Genomic DNA, 21947 nt, shown 5'->3' on the forward strand with positions numbered 1-21947 from the left:
GCACCTTCTTACTTCCAACATCCAAGATTACAAACAATTACCTCATAAAATGGTCTCAGCTTTTTAATGTGTTGTTTTAGATATTATTGAAACCTTATAAAAACAAGACTCGCTACAAACAGGATTGGTGTTCAATGTATATTAAATGAGGTCAGATAATTAAATTCAAAATAATTTATAAATATTCAGATAAGAAAATTGAAATTACAAAAGCATATTTTGGTCAACATTAAACTGAATTACAACTGTGTGTGGTTAATGCTTATCTACACAGCTAAATTTTTGTTAAAATACAGTTTTAGTTATCAAATAGTCTACCTCATTCTCCAGTACAATCACCTACTTCATTGGTAACACTCAGTACACAATTCATCCAGAAACCACTCATTTTACTCTAGTCCAGCTGGAATGCACACACTTCTGTCTCAAAGATGCAGCCCACAAAGTGCCATCATCCCCTGGCTACAAAATAAAATACAATATTTAAAGATAAAAACTCAGAGAACTTCGGAAATGGTAACCCATTCTCTCTGTGTTCATGAAAATAGGCAATCCAATTTGAAAGTTTTTGAACCAATGTAAACTCTAGAAAACTCATGTTGAAGTATGGGAATAAGGACTCTGCACTAATATAGTGCATAACAATACAGTGTCAGACTCGCCATTTACAGTAAATGCCTTGATTGGACTTCCCCGTGGATTGTCAATATGCGGCTGAAGATCAAGTTTACTCAAGTCTGTGGGAAATCCTTCATGTTTTCTTCCTCTCATTTTCAAACAGGAAGAGAAGGGTTTTCAGGCCTCTTGGGAAAACCAAAAAAGTAAAACACTCACACCCACAAACAACTCGAAATCTAAATGGCAGACCCAGTAATCCTTGACTCCATGTCCAAATGAAGTTGGGGCACTATTACTTTTGCAGTATTTGTATTCTGCCCAATGTATCACATCATGAGATTCCTCAAAGAACTGAGAAGTCTGAGAGCTACAAAAGAGAAAGCATTTAAGGCAGCAGTTGATGTCTACATTTGGATTCCTTTTTCAAGTTACATGTCCAAGTCCCCATCGTAGGCCAAGGTCAGTGGCTTCTGATGGCGAGGTGTGCTTTGATGTGGTTTTGGCTTCTTGCTGCAAAAGGAAAAGAGGTCTTCAGATAAAGGTTATAGAGCTTTGCTTCAGCTGCCAAAGACAATCTTGAAGACTGGGAGTTCAAATGGGAAAATTACAAATGACTCATTTACCAGTAAGTATGGGTTTTTTCTTTTGAATAAGTCATGTGACTCTTATCAATGGAGATACAGTTGGTGGGAAGTTTTATCATTGTGTGAACATCATAGCTCATGCTGTCCCAATCTAAGCTGACTCCAGCTTCACTGGGCCCATAGTATAGAAGTAGATGATGTAGCCAGCATGATTAGAAAGTGCAGTTTTTGGTGTATGCCTGTATTCCTCAATTTAGCTCTTTTAAAATACAAGCCACCATCTTTTCAAAATCTTAAAAAATGGTTTAGTGGATTGAGCAGGTTAGGAGAAGAGCCATTTTCTGTATTTGTTCTTGCTTACACACAGGAAGGTAGACATCTGCTGCTCACTAATTCCTAAGCTACTATGACCTCCGCATCCCAGATGTTTAACATTTTAAGCAGCTGGAGCAGCCAGATTCCTGTGTCTTGCTCTGGCCTTGTTTTTAAGCAGACATATTTCTGCTTTGGCTTGAAAACTGATATTTTTTTGGCTATCAACCCACTGTAATTTAGCAGTACAAGTTTACCAGTTCTCTGCAAAACCATCCTCACCTGGGCCTCGCTTTGCCTGTGAATGACAACTTTTTTCATGTCGAGAAAGGCTGCTTTTCCTACTCATAAAGAACCTGATGTGCCAAATTCACATGGATAGCCACCATGTATTTCCATTCTTGTTTTTTATACATGAAATTTTTGTCATGTACTCCTCTTCTCCACACAAACCCCCTTCTCCACAGAGCCTGGCTCCGCCATGTCTTCAGAGGCTAGCTCTCTTCTGCTCTGTCCTCAACAAGGATCTCTCTCTCTCTCTCTCTCTCTCTCTCTCTCTCTCTCTCTCTCTCTCTCTCTCTCTCTCTCTCTCTCTCTCCTCCCTCCCTCCCTCCCTCCCTCCTGCTCTTAGATTGCTATGGCACGTAGTACATAGTAGCATCTATTATTTATTTTTATTCAATGCAGACTGAGTGCCAAGTCTGTGCCAAGCATTTTATATTTATTCTTTCAATAAGTCCCAGAACCTGAGAGCAAGGTACTTCTTAGAAGCAACATTCTCTTCTGCTTGGAAAAATGAGTTGAATTTTATATCCAGACCGAATTTAAATGAAAACGAAACATTGTAGTTTATAAAAGGCAGTGGTAGCGTTTACTACTGTGTCATCTGCTGTCATTACTCTCTGTCGTGGGAGCATCTTTATCACTGAGCAATGTCCCCATTTCCCCTCCTGTGTTCCCTGGCAACTGCTAATCAACCTTCTGCCTCCACACGTCTCTCGATCGCGTCTCTCGATCCTGGATATCTCACACAAATGGAGCCCTACCAGCTGTGGCCCTTCGTGTCTAGCTCCTTTCACCCTACGGTCAGAGTGGTGAATTTCCTGTTACCTGAATTAATTAGAGTATGAAGAGTTTGGCAGAACCAGTTGGAGGAAGGATTTCCTAATCTGAAATGCCCAAGTTCTAATCAAAGAGCAAAATTAATTTTTCTGATTGATGTCTGAAGCAAGCCATCTCAGCTAAGAAGATAAAAACGATCTCTAAAACTTTACTGAATGGAAGCATACATCCTCTCAGGGGCCTTCACCCAGCACCGGGCATGCAGCAGGCTCCCACTGAAGATTTGCTGGGTGCTGGGCATAGGCTGCAGGCAAATAGCTTCCAGGCAGAGAAGCTGATAGAAGCAGCAACTTGATTTAGAACCCTCCTCAGAAGAGAGCCTAAGCTTCGATACCCTGCCTTTCAGGCTCTCTCCAGTTCTCAGAGGGGTACTGCATAATTACTTGACTAGCATGCAATTTAACTTTATCCATATGAATCATAGGTGTATTCCAGAGGCTTTATTTGTAGCTGGGTGAAGCTTCTAACATGGATAATAAACCTGGCTTGAAACAGGGTCCTTGGCATGCTGACCCACGCATTTAAAGGTAGTTAAAAAAACAAAAAACAAAAAACCCCCCAAAAAACAAAAACAAAACAAAACAAAAAACAGAGGAGAGGTTGGGACCTCCTGGAAGTGACACCTTGTATATCTACCTTAGTGAATATCAAGAATTTCTTCTGAAGTAATGGTGAAGATGTCCCCATGTCCCTACTATGTGTGAAAGAACAGGGAATAAACAGAGGGTTGGGAATTGTAGATCCTATAGTTCCTGGTAGTTTGCCCTTATTTCGCATGAGCTATATATTCCTAGGTGAGGAAAAATGAGAGCTGGGGACCTGGGAAGTGAAGGCAAGGGACAGCAATGGCTAGATTTGTATGAGGAGATAAAATCATTGCCTGGGAGACATGTAAACTTGGCTTGGCTCTGCGAGCGGGGCCTGGAAAATTGTGCTCAGAATGTGCACAGATGTCTTCATGTCTGCTTCCCTACGTAGATTTATGAGCACAGTTTCCACTTCTGAGACAATGGAGGACTGGAGACCTTGGTGGGCCATGCATGGCATGGAGTCACCGAGATTAGGACTTCATTCACTGTGACTCACTGTGAACACAGTGAGTCCAAAGGTCTCAAGTATGAATTTGTAAGATCTGAGAACCTTTGAATATTTTCAACCAATGAAATCCTTCCCTAATGGTAATCTGGGAACTCTGGAGTACAGGTCCTTGTGCAGCTGTGGTGAACAAAACTTCCAAGCCAGTTAAAAGGGAGGGTGTGCACGGCCTCCTTGTGAAAAACCATCAGCTAAGAGGCCTGTCTTTGGAGTTCTGGGCCCCCTTTTCTTCTGCTTGATTGGAACATGTCCTCTTAAAGACAAATGTTTCTTATTTTTTTTCCTCCATAAACTCCGGTGTTACAAAAGCATAATCACTCTTCTCTGTCAAGCGAAGTAAGGGACCACAAAGGCCTGCACATAGGCCACAACGCCACTGCCAGTACCCAGCCAGCATCTACCCCTGGCATGTCATTCTCCTGTTGAGCCTGACAGAATGCTCTGGACAGCCACTACTGCTGGCCGAGCCACACAAAGCCTAAGACCATGCTGCTGTCCTGGCTGTGAGAGATCATCCAAGACAAATTGGAAAGTGACCTCTTTTGAGGACATCTGCATTTTAGCAAAGGGTGAGAATGCATTCAGCCAGGAAAGGGGGCTGCCAGGTAAGCCACTGACACTTCTAAGTGCAACTTAGTTCCTTGGAGTGCAACCCACAAGGAACACTCCTAAGCTAGCTGAGGTTGCATAGTTTAATGGAAGCAGGGAACATTTTTTATTTGTTTGGAGAGCTATCTGTGAGAGACAAGCTTCTGGAAGCCACTCTTAATCATGGATGGAGAGTTTGTTACCAAAATGTGTTGCCAGAATGGACATGGTTATCTAGAGTGTCTTACAGGCACTATGTCCAGGTTAACCACAAGCTCATCTAGTGTGCAGCTTCAGCAAATCATTCCCAGGGAAACCTGAGCTGGGGAGCCTTTCAAAATCCCCAGTACTAGTGGATGCTCAGAAGGTCATTGTGGAAAGGAAATGCTTAGAGAGACTGTTTTTCTGCTTTTCCAAAACTATCCTTATAAGTTTTATTATAATTTGCTTTCATTTAAAGTATATGTCTAAACCCTGGTGTATTGCAGGAATTCTCCTAACATAAACCTTCTTTTTTGGTGGAAAATATAACATGTCCAAAGTATCATCTTTTAATGCTCCTACAACCACTTAACAGAATGAGCTGCTGTGAAACGTGCATTTGAATGTCTGTACACAGCTCTTTGAGGTAATGAAGGACATGTCTCTCCAGGGCTGTGGCTCACTTTACCTGTAGAAATGTAGGGTCTTGAAGGTGGAAATCAACAATATCACATTGCATGTGAAAACCCTGCAGGCTTACTCAAGGGGGAGCTTGTAGAAGAAGCCTGCACTTTGGTCTTAGCCAAATACAGAGCTGATTCTCCAAGCCAGGTGACCAAAGAAACAGTATTTCAGTTAACTGCTCTTTAAACTGGAGTGACAACTACAGGGATTAACGAAAACAGTTTCTGTGCAGTACTTCTGCACCTAACATACAAACATTTGACTTTTACTCATCCACAAACCCTAAAATCTTAAAAAAATCTTTATATTAATCAAATTATTTATTTATTCACTTATTCAGATGTTCAATAAATAATGATCCAATCTGTGGTGTAAAAGAATTCATAAAACATAGTCAACAAAGTCTTCCCTCTAAAGTCTTTGGGGTTCTATAAAGAGTTGAAAAATACCTAAGCAAACAGCTACACTGTTGGCAGGAAGTCAGTGCTGCAGGGGAGGAGACACCGACAAGCTGTTCCTGGCTCTTTGAGAAGAACATAGGTTGGAATCTGAGTTTTACTGGAAGCGTGGGTGGAATGCCAATAACTGGCTGTGAAAACTTCCTTTGTGTTAAAGGGGTCATGAGGATTAAACCGTGAGAAATACCTTTGCTATACGGAAAGGTTTTGTTCCGTAAAGACTGTGAATAAACACACAGGACATACACAATGGCCTGAGAAATGTGAATAGACAGAGTCAGCTATTGGGATAAAGCATCTGAAACAGCAACACAGATTCACAGATGAGCTATGTCTCAACCATGTGTGTGGAAATGGATATGGGAAAGAGGAAAGAATACACCTGATTGCAAATAGAGGAACTGATGGGATTGCCCAGTGGCAGATGTGAAAGTCCATGTGAATGAATGCTGCATAAAACCATTCCTACCATGGAACGAGAGACATCAGTACTTAGAGCTAAATATTAATATGTAGCACAGGCTTTGGGACTCAGTATATGACTAAGCTTATTAATTAAATACTTGAGTGATTTTTTTTATTTCATCTAAATAGAAAAAAAAAACATGTAAGTTGGTCATTTTGAAAGACACTTTCCTCTGTGAGACAATAAAAGATAAATGATTTGGGTCCACGCAGCACAAGTGAGCCTCTCCAGGGTCCATGGACTAGCAGGAGATGAAATTGAGGGTTGGTTGGGTTTGGTCATTAAAGACTTTAGGCATTCAGCTAGACAATGAGACAACCCTGACTTCATCAGTAAAATGAGACATTACTAATGGTGTAAGGAAGAGAGGTGGTGATCATCGGAGATATATTTTAGGAAGACTAATGTGGCCACAGGATAAAGGAGAAACGGTATGTAAGTCCAAATGTGGGTCTTTTATGCCATATAAAGTTGGTCACTGTAAATATCAGGGAGGAATTCTACTGGTATTTTGTAATCAGATCTTCTCAGCAATCATGGTTTTGCACCCCTAGTCCCAGTGTTTGGGAGGCTGAGTCTGAAGATAAAATTGAGTTTAGATTAGCCTAGGAGGGACAGGAGGAGGGAGGGAGAGAGGGAGGGAGGGAGGGAGAGGAAGAGAACATCATGAGGGAGGGGGTATTGGTAAAAAATTCTTACTGCCAGAATCTAGAATCTCAGAGCTTGGAGTTATACATAAAGTCTTATTAAATATGTGCTGCTGGGAGAGTGGATGAGAGTTTAAATCAGTAAGTTGTGGGGAAGGGAGAAAAATAATGAAGGAAATATTGTGGCTCTACATGAATATTTTACATGTAGGAATATTAAAAAACTACACACTAGTTTTAAATTACTTGGGTATAAGAGTGCAGGGCGGGGGAACAACAGAATCTTGATTGGGAATGAGGCTGTTACTATCAAGGAAGCCACTTGTTTTTATATTGCCATCAGGTGGTCCAGTGATCTGGAACCTTATTGTCTGTGACTTGAAGAGCATTGTCCTATGAACCTTCATGTTATCTACTGTGACTTTTAGAACATCCCCCCCTTTTAGCCCTTTCTGTTGGTGGGTACCTCAGAAGGCTCTGAGATGCCTGGGAAACATTCAAGCTCACATTTGTTTATTATGACGGGATGTCCACAGTGCTCGCCTAACCTATCAACTGAGACACTTAAGCTGGTCCAATCATTTGATTACAGGGTGGATGACTGCTGGAGACAGCACATTTTTTACTAGGAAACTCTGGAAATACTAGCTGGATAGAAATCTCATTTCTAGGAATTCAATTTTGATCACTACAGGTGGGCAAGAGGGATAAAGTCATCTGATTATCTTCACCAATTTTAACTGACCAAAAGCAAAAATTTAAAAGTCTATGCAGCCTTGGAAACCAAATCTGAAGATAAATATACAGATTTGAGTCAGGATTAAAACGAGCAAAAATTCTCAAATATTTTATGAGACAGATGAGGAATATAAATATCTCGGTTGGGAGAAAAAAGCCAAATAACACTTTGATCTCATAAAAAAAATCCTTGAAAATATTGCTTTGGTAGCTAACAGAATATGCTTCACATATTTTAAAATATTCAAATTTATTTATGTGTATGTAGTCTCAAGAACTGCTCATGAAGTAAAATATATTCTGTATAATAAACTAATTAGAATTTCAAGAGAGTAGGCAGTAGGACTACTCACTTACAAAGCAGGGTCCCTGGAATTGACAGCTAATTAGATGTAGATGGTTAATATTATCTTTGTTATTCAAAATGCATTAGCAAGGAGGAACCAACTGGTTAATTTACCCTAACTTTTCAAAACAGGCCCGATTAAGAACTAATAATAATTAAGAATAATGTAATAACTAGAATTATCTAAAGTAGTGTTCACAGATTAGCAACAGATCAAAATTATCTAGAGAATTTATGTATGTGCAAAAGTTCTGACCACACCCCAAAATAACTAACTTTGGATTTTTGGGTGTGGAACTCAGCATCATTGTCTAGGAGACACCTCATCTGCATGATGATAAACCCATAGTCCAAATCAAATGCTAAGTGCAAAAATGCTAAGACATAGCTTGTCTTTTATAGCTTCTAATATTAACCCAAAACCAAATAGAAATGTGGTATCAAGTGGTAACAATACTGGTAAAGGTCCTGTATTTCACCTGTTAATCTCCTTTTTATGGTCCTGAGATTCCTGTCATTTTTATCAATGTTTTAAAAATATGGTTAAATCCTTTTAACATGCCACACACAAAAACAGGGATAATTTTCATTCCTTGGTACTTACCAAACAAGATAGGAAGTAAATACTAGGAAAATCAGGATAAGAAAACTGCCACCTGAAACGCCATAAACCCAAATTTTTACTCGGCCATCTGTTTAAAACAGAAATAACACAACAATCTTAGCATACAGAAGTCTTCAACATTTTGGAGAGAAAGCACATGTACAAAGTAACATAATGTTTGACAACCCAGAGCTGATGATTAATTCTAGATCTGAAACGGGTGCCTATGCTTGCTGATTACTCATGGGAGAGATTAGTCATGGCATGATCTGTGAACTGCCCCGAGGAATCAGGTGTTGACAGTTTCCTCTCCTGACCATCCCAGGAATATGGATTACCTACTAGAGATAACTGTAACAACAATTAATAGGAAATACAGGCCCCAAGTTTGAAAAAGAGCAAGGTGGGGTATATGTGAGGGTTTGGAAGGAGAAAGGCAAAATGTATAATTATACTACAAAATCTAAAAACAACATATAAATTATACAACATTATACCAGTTGGTGTGGACTTTCTAGACATGAACAGTTTATATCACTCTAACTTTTAGCAAATCAGCCATTAATTGGTTGATAGTTAGGTTGTTAGCCAAATGTGGTGGGTCAGGCCTATGATCCCAGCACTCAAGGGGATTACCACAAATTTGAGGCTACCTTTGTCTCAAAAAGAAAAAAAACAAACAAACAAACAAAAACTATAATGGTATAACTGCATTGCAGTAAATATATTTTTAGCCAAATAATTTCTTTTTCACCTAAATTCACAAGTGTTCATAGTTGTAAGCTACAATTTGGTGACTGCTGTTAAATAGAAAAGAATAATGGCAGCAAAGAAGAAAATAAGAAAACAATAGATCGGAAACTAAAACATAAACCCAAGTTTCCACCCCCAACGTGAGGTATTGACAATCCTTAATTCATCAAACCTACTGGAGGGTTTTTGAACTTGTTTGAAGATTCTCATGTTTTTACACATGCCGTATAAAAATACCACCATTCTCCCAACATGAAGAACAACAAAAACTACAACTAAAAAGATAACCACACTTCCCAGCTCATTCTTTTAACATGCATGCAAGGAGAATTAGGATACACATTTCAGTAGCTCTTTTTTTCTCAATGCAATCAGGTGAAGAAAAATACTCAAATAGGTTTTCTGTATTAGACACCTTCCCTCAAAGTCCAGGGAACACCATGGAAGAGTGGACAGGAAGACCAGAAGCTGTAACTCAGAAAAGACTTTGGTGAAACATTGTCTTCTGGATAGGACAGGACCTTTCCTCTTACTAACTCTATGAATGCGTAGCAGCTGTGGCTGCCTGCACAAAAGCTGAACAAGAGCTAGAGAGTCAACATTCCACTGAGGACGGGGAGGGGCACAGAGCCCCACCCCCGCTGAGGTGCTATTAACAGTTAAGGGCTGCTGGGGAAGGGAGACCCTAGTAAGTTGATCACACTATAGTGGATGGCCCTATAACTATGTCTGCATGAGCAACACCAGCTGGATTCTGTGGGAGATTTTATATTTATTTGTATAAACTATATGCACATAAGAAAATATATTATATAAATTTATATGTTATATATAATACTCTAAATTTATAAATATATATATATATATATATATATATATATATGAAAATATCATTTTAGATTTTCTACCTACCACAGTTAAATGAAACTTATTAGTCAAGTAAATATTATGGTCTTTGTGTGACTTTTTTCTATGTAAAATATGCTTTAGGTGGACTAGGATTTTCATTTTTTGTCCTAACTAGATTTGTAATTGGGCTGACAAGGGCAGTTGTTAGCATCCCAAAGGAATGACATGTCTTCATGAAAGAAATATTCAGGGATTCAGATTCACCACACTGAGTCCACAGTACGCATAGCACCATCTCATGCTAAACTGTGTATGGGATACCACCTGAATCTATGGTAAAAAGGTTTGGTTAGAGTAACATCACAATTACATTAAATTATGCTGTAATTCACTATATACATTTTTCATGCCTCAACCAGAGACTCATTTGAGAATGAGGTTCAATGAAATTATATCTTTCTCTGGTCCTAAAAATCCGAAAATGGTTGTCTTGAAACTCTGATGATGGAATTCTCCACTTTGAGTTTTTACATTGACAGTCTGAGCAAGACTATTCCTGACATCTCTTCAACCTTAGAGCCTCAGAGCTCAGGCCTTGAGATGGCCCAATGCTTTTATCCTTATTGTAGATGAATGTAGTAGGCCAGAATGCTATTTTAGGGAGAATTTAATAATCAACTTAATAAATAAATACACATTTGTAACAGTATAATGAGTAGACTTAAAGTTCAAACTACTGAAAGAGATGCAGGATGGAAATATCTTTCTGTCAGCCTCCACTTCCTCTCGTGGGAGCTATCTCTGATTTCGATGTCTGTGGATCTTTTCAGTCTTGATGTATGTATGCCGGCATCTGAATGCACACACACACACACACACACACACACACACACACACACACACACACACACACAAGTGTGCATGTTGTTCACTTGTTAACTCTACGTTGTTCATTAGCCTGTATAGGTTGCGGATGGTCCTAGTTCACAGAAGCAGGTTTATCTCATCTCAATGTATCTATGAGACACATCACACTGTTGATGTTTGTGTTTTTATAACATTCCACTTACAGGCACCTCAGTTGCTTCTACTCATTTGTTAAAAGAAGCAGTCATGCACTGGGAATCATTTGCATTCTCGTGTGTATGTATGTGCAGGTTGGAGTCTTTAGAGAGAAATTTCAGATCAAAATGTATGGCAGCTAAATATATTATGACAGCCTCAGTATCCCCTGAGGGGCTGTCTCAGATTATGCCCTCACCTAATATATAAAACATATAATATATTACAATAATATACTATATATTATATAATACACAATATAATAATAATAATTTTAGAACCTAAAAGTTATTATAAACTGACCAGGCTAAAACGTCATTTTGGGGAGATTGTTCTGTGGTTACAGCACTCACCATATGAGTGTGAGGACTGGAGTTCTGACTCCCAGCACTCACGTAAAAGCCAGGCAGGCATGATGGCCTGACTGCAATCCCAGCGTGTGAGAGTCAGAGATGGGACAGTCTTACTCAGAGCAAGCTAGGTAGATTGACTGGCTGACTTGGCAAGCTCCAGGTTCCACTGAGAGCCACTGTCTCAGTATTTAAGGTGGAGAGCCATGGAAGAAAACACCTGACGACAACCTTGGGCCTCCAGAGACATGGACACACAAATACATGTGCATTCACACGAGCACATGTGCTCCACCACATGAAAACTCGTACATACACATGCAGGCACAGCACACACGAACACGTGCAAAAACGCTGATCTGTCTACATATGTAGAGCCACACATATATGTATATATGCACACATATTTTGTACCTATCTGTATAGCCCTATATGTGTGCATGCATATACATTTATTTTTGCATGTGTTCATACACCTGCATACCTGTGTATCTGCACACTTATTTTTTAAATTTATCTATAAAACACATATGCCTGTCTACCCCCATTGTGACTTTATTCTAATTATCCTCCTGAAGTTGCATGTGTCATGGATGAAAAGTCTACATGGCATATCATTTCCTCCCATGTAAATCTGCTCTCACTTTGCTCTTAAAACTGAGAGTTTTAAAGTACCTTTGGCATATAAGGAATCAAAGGTTGAGTGAGAAGTCATGCTTCTTCTGAGAAGTCAGAGCATGAGCCTGTTTCCCTGATTGGGTTGAACATCCTTTGTACCTGGGCTGTTTTCTGCTTCATTTAAATGTGCCAGCAGGGAGTTTTAGGTATGAACCAAGGCTTCAGTCCAGAAGGGAAGTTTCCAGGGTCCATCTGTCCAAGGTGTGTCTGTCTTTCCCTTCCCATTGCTTGTCACTTATGTGGCTTTGCCTGGTAGTTTGAAGGGTTTCATTTTGGAAAAGAAGTTGTGAGTGTGAGAAGCACAGAGATGCTCTCACACTTCACAGAGTGGCACATGACTGTCTTAGTTACTTGCATCTTTAAACTCACTCTTGTCACTTTCTGGTATGACCCTGGTGTAATTACCTAGTGCTGCTAATTTTGGTTTTCTTAATTTCTTCAACAAAGCGGATAGCATCCCCTTAGGTTGCAAGTGTGAAACGAGGTGATTCATGCCAGCAGAGCCACACAGCAGCCCCGGAGGTGGCATACAACATGCTTTCTCTCCTGTCCATAATAAACACTAAGTTCAGAGCCTTAGAGGCTGGATACGTGGCCCTCCCTATGACAATCTGCAAAGTGGGTTTCTCTATACTGATTTTATAGGTAAAGGAACAGGGACAGAGGAGTTACAAGGTCACACTTGTTTGAAAGAAGGTGGTTTAAGGCACAAGGCATGAAAGGCTTCCTTGTCTTGGAAATTGGGTCTCCTTATCATCTCCCCAGTAGCTCAAAACCCACAACAGGTCTGTGGGTACTTCCTGTAAGTTCTTGTGATTCAATTCCAATTCCCCCTTTAATTTCGTTTAAATGCACAAATCCAGTTACAGAAGCAGCAACAATTTACAATTAAAAGACATTTTCCCAAGATACTACTTTGTTCCTGAAGTCACTCCCTCTTAGACTATGATTGCCAGGCTAATAAGCATCCATGAGAACACTTGATTCTTACATGGGAGTACGCATCACAAAACACTCAAATCTGAGAAACCTTGAGCTAAACCACGTGCTTCATCCTTCTTTCCTCCTTCCTTCCTTTATTCCTTCCTTCCCTCCCTCCCTCCCTCCCTCCCTCCATTCTTTCCACAGTGAGAGATAACCACAGTATGAGCTCACTGGAAAAAAATTTGCATCCCTTGTTGGCAGCAGAAACACACCTGGGTCAAGAGGTTGAAGAGGCCATCCTTTAAAAATATCATGTATTTTGGAATTCACAGGTCTGTTTTTCCCAGGAAGGTTTTTCACATCAGCTTTTTTGTCCTCTGAGCCAGGTACCTTCATGCAGTAATCCAGGAATCCACTTGATCTCATTATCTCTGTGTACCCCTTCTCACAGCCACAGACGCCGCCCTACAGCACAGAAAACACGTTCATGGTTACATACGAGTTGTGCCAATGAATAAAAAAGAATTATTCAAACGCCAGTAAAATCACTTAATAGTAGCCTTTGATATGTCCTGGAAATGTGGGCATTTCAGCAACTGATTTACCAATGGGATAGAGACCAAATATGTCATTCATCTTTCTGGGTCCCAATGTCAGCACTAAGTAACTTGTCAGGTTTTTCTAATGTGCTTGTAATTTGTGGAGTGTTTTAGTATGCCGTTTCTTCTCTTTTAGAGATGTTTACGGCATTTCATCAAATTTTCATCTTCAACTACCCCTCACCTGGGTTTCAGATGCCTACCTGCTGGTTCCAGTTTTTCCCTTCTTACTGCAAAGGAAAGCCCCAGGTTTGTGCACGTATTTTATTTGATTTAGGTGATGCCTGAGTGCTGTCATCTTCCCAGATGCTAGATCTCTTTGTCACCTTGTACTGCTGGTGCTTAACTAGTCGTGACTGCCTTTCTGCTCCTAGGAGGGAGGTCCAGGTGGAGGAAAGATGCTTGACTGGAATCATACTTAAGGAAAACATAGCCCCTCTCAATTACTCTTCATTGCAGTAACTCGAGTGTCACACTATAACACATCCCTACTTGACATTATGACAATACGTCCTTTATATTTGCTTCTGCAGTTTCCGGTCACTTTCATGTGTAATGAGTGTCTTTGACAAGCTGACTATGATGAACAATGATAGACAAGGGTTCCTATCTGTCTTGGGAAGTGAATCAGAAAATAATGTCTCTTAGTCCAACAGACAGACACCAGAATACCAGAGAAAAGAAAAAGGGTGTGATTATCAGTCTCTATGACTCTGCCATTATGGCTCCTTACATATAATTCACCTTCTGGCATTTTTCTGAACAGATCCCCGCCTCTTATAGCTACTTAGGCCAATCCTCATCAAATAGCCAGTCTTGCTGGGATCATCAGTTCTTGACTAAATTTGATTTTAAGGAGCAATAGCTCCTGAAATTGAATAAAGCACCTTGATGCGCTACAGAAGGACAGATGGCAGCCAGAGAACCAAGCACTGTGACTGCCCACAGTTCAGCGCAGGACAAAGCTATAATAATGCCATGGATTTTCAGCTGATGGACATTGTCACATGGTGGTGTTATTGAAGACATCTTTACAAGATGAATCTCTATTGTTAGTCTGAGAGAAGAGCTGTATCTAGTTAATTGTATGTGCCAAGGGTTTAAGGAAGAGTTATTTATGCTTTATTAACATGAATAAAGGTGGGTAAAGGCAACTTATATTTTGCAAACATTGTCAGCCTAAATTAATTTATTTCTTCTTTTTTTTGTTTCTATTTTTTTTCAAACCTACCCATGTCTTTTCTGTGGTAAAGAATTAGCCTATCTTGAAGTAGACGAGTCATAAAATATGATTGATTGCCTAAATTACTTTCATTGCATTGCTTTTCAGGATACACCCACTGAAGGAAGAAACCTGCCTCTTTAAGATATGCAACACAGCTTTAAAATACTACATATGCATTACAACCAGTAAGACCCACTAATTACAATGTAGTGCATATTTTACATCAGTTCCCAAGCAGATGTGGAAGGGATGGGGGAACAGAACAAAAATTCTGCATAAAAAACCCAAACAAATATCTTCATGCACATGCACACACACACACACACACACACACACACACACACACACACACACACACACACGCATATTTTTTTTTCAGCCATGGTCATATGTTTAATCTACTTTTAGCAAACTAAAACTTTACTCACTCTCTGAACATTGCAGGGTAACAAATTTTACCAGATAATTTTTATAGAATATAAACAGCATGTACATATTTCAAAGAAGCTCAGCTGCATGAAAGGTTAAAAATAGAATGTGTACATCAACTAAAACAGTTATTGGTAGATGGAGCATAAATTAGACAGCTGAAGGGCAGATTTGGTAAATGCAGTCTTGGCGATTGTTGTTCTCCCTCGAACTGCCTCTAGATGGCGATGTAGGCACGCAAAATTGCTGCCGGGCTGTAGCAGACACGCACACCTCACTGCCTGTGATGCTGAAATTATAATGCCTGTAGGGGAGCCCAGCATGTGACTCACCTGTGTGCAGTAGGAGAACGGTTTTCTACAAGCTGGAATGCATTGCCGAATGGCAGCAGGGCGTGCCTGAGGGGAGCAACCGCCTACAAAGGAAGTATCACTGTTATTTGCAGATTTTTCTTTGATAATCATATTTAAAAGTTCGCTATTCCCCCTTCATGGCTTAAATGTATATATCAGCCATATGCTACACGCCTAGCTTATTAATCACTCTAGGATGTGTTTAAAATGAGATGCTTATAGAGTTTTTCCATGTTCGTTGGCATCAAGAGTCTATCACGTGTCTATAATTGAGGGCAAAGCCTGTGAGCACCTGGATCAGTAAAAGAACTGATGAGATCTCTAGTTCGTTCAAGAGCAGCAAATACAACTGCTTAGAGACTCATTCCATGTGCATATTTCTCCAGTTCCTGGCTGACCCAGCTAGGCACTAACTAGGCTGATTCCAAAAGCCAAGTAAAAGAACGTCACTGTTGCTCCGTGGGTCACATTGCTCAGAGCCGTGAAGAGGATTTGATAAGAACCAGGCCTAACGAACATACACAGTCACATACGGACCTCCCCCTCGGCATGTGTACGGAAGCAAGGCATGAAGTCTAGAGTAGCCAGTCCAACGCTCCACACAGCACTTGCAGGTATACAGTTGCTGATGCAGGATTATGTAAATATCTGAGTTAAAGGAAGGAGGGAGGTGTGTCTAAAACCCACCCGCGTACTGCCCTGGTTTTGCCTTCCCTTGATTCAAAGTGGGAATAGACACGAAATACGTTTTGAGATAAGTAGATTGAGAAGTTGAGGCACGTAAGGGCAGTGTTTAAACTGTATTCATATGATGTCAGTCGAATTTATAGGCTCTAGTCTTTGCAGTGCAATAATTGTCAACCAATTACACTTTATGGTGTGGCAGCTAGCAAAAAAAAAGGCTTCAAGCTCGAGGCTAGAGAGGGAGAGCCTGGCTTAGGCATTTCCTGGGAATGGAGCTGCCACATTGTTACTATTGTTGGGTGGGGGAGAGAAAAACAGACGCCAAAGTTAAAAACAAAACCAAACCCCAAACCTACTGCCATCCAGAGGCAGCGCCTGGAGTTGAAACTGGTCACGTGGATATCGGTGACGATGACCATACAGCACCTGTCCATTTCACCCTCATGTCTGGGGACAGGGCACTCAGTCTTCAAATTTGCGGTCCCCAGGGGTGGATTCTCCAACTCACACCCATTACAGGACATGGCTTTTAAGCTTTAAGAATGAAGCCAGGCTCTAGTTGTATTTATCCGGTGGTGCCAATGGCCCAAGCTCACTTGTCTGATGGCCTCATGCCAGGCCCTGAGAAGGTCCACTGTGCCAGCACAGCCCTCACCACTGTGTAATCTTTCGGCCCACGGTGGAGCAGGAGGCTGCTTTTTGGTTCCTGGATAGGCCTGCTTATAGAGGACTTAGTTTTGTCAGCGTACGAAATGAAAAAGTGGCTCAAAATAAATTATTGTATGATTGTACTAGGGGCTGATACCAATAATGTAAAGGCATGTAAGCAGGCTAAAGAAGGGGCTGCGATTCTCCTGCTGCCGCAGACTTCTCCCAGCCTTGCATAAGCTGTTTGTCAGTTGCAGAACTAAAGTAAAATCAATGTCGATTTAATTTGCTTTGACAAGTAGACATCAAAAAATCTTTAAAATTATTGAGAAAACCATTTGTACAATCAAATTGTACCCTCTTTTAAGAGTAAGGAATCTTTCCTTCAGACTATTTTTAGGCGTTAAGTAATTGCCCTAACCAGGAAAACATTCAAAATCAGCCCGCAGTGGGTAAACATGAGCATCCATAACATCTACATTTTTTTTCTTTGCATCATTAATGCCCAAACATTTCAATTTGAAAATGGTATGTTTATCAACTCAGCTAGTTTGAGCCTCAGAGAAGAGACGGGTGGACCTGTGGGGGAGAACTGGTGCTGAGTGGGCTCCTCCGAGTGTCCTCACTAATGGCACACGCTTCGACACTTCAGAGACTGCCGTTTTAAACTAGCATGCGTCTCCCTCAGATTTATCTGAGACCGTACTTTTAGGACTACTTTGTTGTGTTTCCACCGATCTGTTTGGCTTATATGCTTTATGAGTCTTCACATAGAATTGTTGATTCCAAAAATGGGGGTGAGGCTTAATGAAAACCTTCCAGGAAGGCCATCTAAGCCACCTGCTCTTCAACCTTGCTTCAATTTGTAAGCGAATTCCTCAACAGAAGCACACTGTGAGACCTTTCTGAAGGCTCCACGTGAGTCCTAGAAAGGGATACCTGTGACATTAAGGCCATCGGAACGCTGGCACCACACAGTCCGTTCATTATTGTTCCAAAGGCTCACTTTCCATGCGTAGTGATAGCATTTGCCGCCTGCAAGGAAGTATGAAAACAGTAAGTCTATTACATCTCTCCTACCCACGGAATAAGCCTCAATGCATCCGAGCGGAAGCGCTGAAAAAGTGACCTCCTTACCCGTGCAAGGTCGTGTTTCTAGAACCTGCTGGGGGCAGCTGTCTTGATTCTCGAAAGACTGGATTATGAATGTCCTTGACCTGGATTGGCGGCCCGTGGTCTCCAGGCTTCTCCCATCGATGCAGGTTAACTCACACTTGCTCCACTCTGACCATGGGGTTATGTGGCAGTCTCCTGGGTAGTCACATAGTGCAGAGCGGAAGAAACAGTGTGAAAACAGGAACCAGACATCAGTGACAGAGATGGGGCATACAAGGGGACATGGGGTAGAAGTAAAGGGGCATGCGCAGGTCCAGATATTGGCAGATTTTCAGTCTGAAAGTGCTATTATTGGTGAAATAATTTATAGCTTAATCTAATTTAGCAAAAGAGAGCAAAAATTAGATTGCCATAACTCTGCTTCAAGTCGGTCGTTACAACTAGAGTATAACATGGCTGCTTAGGGGGGAAGTGGGAAGGATCTGGGGGGAGTTGGGGGAGGGGAAATGCCATTAGAATGTATTGTATAAAAACTATTTCCAATAAAAGAAAAATAGAAAAAACTTTAAAAGGGAGATATAAAGAACATAATGACTTAGTTTCCCAGGATCAGTATGCCACTGCAAAATGGATGTGCATAGAAACCATGAAAAATTACAAGTAGGTCATTGAAATAAGATATTTTTGCCTAAAGAATATTTACTTAAGTGCATTATGCATAAGCATATTTATTTGTAAATGTAAACATATGGAGTAGACATATGGCACATAACTTAAATATAAACATTGACATATGAATGATGTATACTTAAATATGTATGTGCATATGTAACATGTAAATGCACATATGTACACACATACACATACTGTATTGTAAGGAAATATTGCAAAACCTTAAAATATTCAGTGCAAGCTAAATTGCATCATTAGTATTAAAGTAAAATAATCATTTTATGTTTCTAGTGATGACCTTCACATCTCCACAGAACCTGACTGTTTACAGTGAGCTGACAAGCTTCTTGCCTCCCTTCTGCCATGCTATCTGTCTCTCAGAATCCTCAGTCCCAAGATCCAGTCAGCATTCTGAGTGTTGGGCAATGTGGAGACATTGCTTGATCCGCCTGTTTTCTAGATGCCAAATCCACTGGTCAGTGAGGCCCAGGAAATGAGATCCTAGCTTAGGTTTTGTTTCCAAAACTAATACTGTTTTTTTCTTTTTTTCTTACTCTCTGTTTTTCAAAATGTTACCACACCCCACAATTCAAATGCATTAAATCCCACAAATAATTCAATATTGACATGATAGAACTTTTCAAAAAAAAAAAAAACAAAACAAAACCAGTGTAAATAAAAACAAAACAAGATCATCATTGGGGGGAGGTGCTGCTCATTAGGGGAACTACACACCTGGGCAAGGCACAGAGCACAGCTGCTTCAGGGTTCCTTCTTGGAAGGGGACTTCTCCACACAGGGCATCCTCCACGCGGACAGCTGTGTGGGATATTGAGCCGTTGTGGACTACGCAGGAAAAGCTGCGCACCTGCACGCCTTCCCCACAATCTCCACCCTGAGAGAAGAAAGGATGCTCTCGAAATTAGCTAGATAGAATCTCAGAGGTTCGGTCCCCAAGGAAACCCCAATGACACACAGCAGCTTTCTTCTCTTTGGAATTCCTTCTCAACAGTTGACAATAAAGCATCATTGAACTTCTGGGGTTGATAGGGAAAGTGACATAGAAACACAGGCGAGTGCTTTAGAATTTATGCCTTCAGAATAAGATCATTCATTCTGGGACTTGGGAAGAATTGACAAAATGAGAAAACCTGAATAATTTGTCTCCATGTACGTGAGAACATAGTCTGATCTATAATCACCTCCCAGAGAACATGCACAGTCCTGGGGTATGAATTTCTTTTATTTTTTCCAATTTTTTTCCCTTTGCAGAAGTTGATCCTTTCTTACAAGGATCAGGTTGGGATGCAAATAAAACTCTGATTTTTCTCCATTGCTGTTTGAAGTGGTTTTCCTTGTTTGCCTACTGTACTGGGTAATATACTTTGAGGATGTTTCATGCTAGCGTCACCCAGGAAGCTGGACACCAAGGGGAATTCAAACAGTGCCCCACAGACACAGAAAGGTAGAAATGAAAGGCTTGGTGGGCATTGAGCTCAACTGTCTGCTGATGGAAATTACTCATGAGATGGGTCTCTTCACCAGGATTTTAGTTAGGTGTTTGTATTTCAAAAAGAAGTCCTTTGGAAATTTGGATGGCTTCAGCTGACAGCTACATTTCCTATCGTATACCTAGGAAGCAGAGCTGGAGGCAAAGCTTTGATGTTAAGGAGGTGCTGAGCCAGGATGCCAGTGAGGAGGATCAGACAGAACCGAAGAGAAAGGAGGGAAAGCCGGGCAGTGAATTACACACTGGACCCAGTGCCACAAACAACGGCAAGTATGTCTTGGTTGCTCATAATATCTTCTAGACGTGCCATCCCATGCCTCGGTACCACCCATAAAGGACAGAGGGCAGGGGTGGGGGGAGGCATTTATAACACCAGAAACTCTTTTGATCCTATTCTCACTGATCGGCATTCATTCTGGTGTCGATTTTCCTATGTAACCAGGTTGAATTTGTGTCAGCTAAGTCCAAAAGCTAGTAGAGAGCTAGTTTTCTCTTCCCCTTTGCTGTTGTGGCTACTCTGTGTCCGTCTATGGAGATAGATAGATGGATGGATGGATGGATGGATGGATGGATAGATAGATAGATGGATGGATGGATGGATGGATGGGTGGGTGGGTGGATGGGTGGATGGGTGGGTGGGTGGGTGGATGGGTGGGTGAGTGGATGGATGGATGGATGGGTGGGTGGGTGGGTGGATGGGTGGGTGAGTGGATGGATGGATGGGTGGGTGGGTGGGTGGGTGGATGGGTGGATGGGTGGGTGGATGGGTGGATGGGTGGGTGAGTGGATGGATGGATGGGTGGGTGGGTGGATGGGTGGGTGAGTGGATGGATGGATGGGTGGGTGGGTGGGTGGGTGGATGGGTGGATGGGTGGGTGGATGGGTGGATGGGTGGGTGAGTGGATGGATGGATGGGTGGGTGGGTGGGTGGATGGGTGGGTGAGTGGATGGATGGATGGATGGATGGGTGGGTGGGTGGATGGGTGGGTGAGTGGATGGATGGATGGATGGGTGGGTGGGTGAGTAGATAGGTGGGTGGATAGATAGATAGATAGATAGATAGATAGATAGATAGATAGATAGATAGATGGATGGATAGATTAAATAGCTAGATAGAGACTATCTCCTCATTAGATGATAGTCTGGTAACTCTACACTAGAATCTTGAGTTTCATCTCTTTCTTGGTCCTTCCTGTCTGCAGAGGACAGATACTGTCTGGATCTTGGAAATCCTGAAGTTCTTACAGAATCAGGAGTGCAAAAGGACAAAAGTGTCAGTTAAAGCAGTTAAGATATTGACCCTGGGCATAGAGTAGGTGTTCTGTATACTCACAAGCCAGCTGGTGCTAGCCAAGTACAATGGTACAAGCTTCTGGGCATCAAGGGAGCTCGTGGATGGCTGCTAGAGAAGTAAGATGGCACAGACCACCAGCTTGGGCAAGTCAAGACTAAGAAATTCAGTAGTGAGGTTTTACGTCAGCTATAGCTAACTGTGATCTGAAAATCATCAAATGGGAAATTCTAGAAACAAACAACTTAGGTGTTTAACTGCATGCCATTCTGAAGCACACGATGGCATGTTTCCACCCTATCTTATCCTGCACAGGATCTTTTGAGTGTATATTGTAGTACTTGTTCTAATTCACTACAGGCTACTATTATGTCAGTGTGTCCAACTTAGAAATAAACTTTATTACAGCTATTGCTATATAAGAAAATTATGCTAAATATTAGGTTCAAAATTATCTGATTTCGTGCATCCTCTAGAGATCTTGGAATGTATCTGTCATGCAAGGTAAGACCAAAAAAAAAAGTGCAAGGAGATCAACTGGCAAAACAATTGAAACATTC

The 21947-nt window shown here is 41.1% G+C and overlaps 1 protein-coding gene across 1 annotated transcript in view; it reads right to left on the reverse strand.

The window, feature by feature from the left end:
- Nucleotides 1–910: 910 nt before the first annotated feature.
- Nucleotides 911–21947, reverse strand: part of Thsd7b (thrombospondin type 1 domain containing 7B) — a 697290-nt gene continuing 676253 nt past the window's right edge. Inside the window, exons 21-27 of the mRNA XM_059280451.1 lie at nucleotides 19322–19481; nucleotides 17936–18109; nucleotides 17738–17833; nucleotides 15446–15528; nucleotides 13133–13325; nucleotides 8245–8332; nucleotides 911–1128 (exon numbers count right to left, since the gene is read on the reverse strand). Coding sequence (XP_059136434.1) covers nucleotides 1047–1128; nucleotides 8245–8332; nucleotides 13133–13325; nucleotides 15446–15528; nucleotides 17738–17833; nucleotides 17936–18109; nucleotides 19322–19481 — 876 coding nt within the window. The 3' untranslated portion in view covers nucleotides 911–1046. The remainder of the gene's footprint in view (nucleotides 1129–8244; nucleotides 8333–13132; nucleotides 13326–15445; nucleotides 15529–17737; nucleotides 17834–17935; nucleotides 18110–19321; nucleotides 19482–21947) is intronic.

This window comes from Peromyscus eremicus, chromosome 15 (assembly GCF_949786415.1).
Source record: "Peromyscus eremicus chromosome 15, PerEre_H2_v1, whole genome shotgun sequence".
NCBI classification, from domain to species: domain Eukaryota; kingdom Metazoa; phylum Chordata; class Mammalia; order Rodentia; family Cricetidae; genus Peromyscus; species Peromyscus eremicus.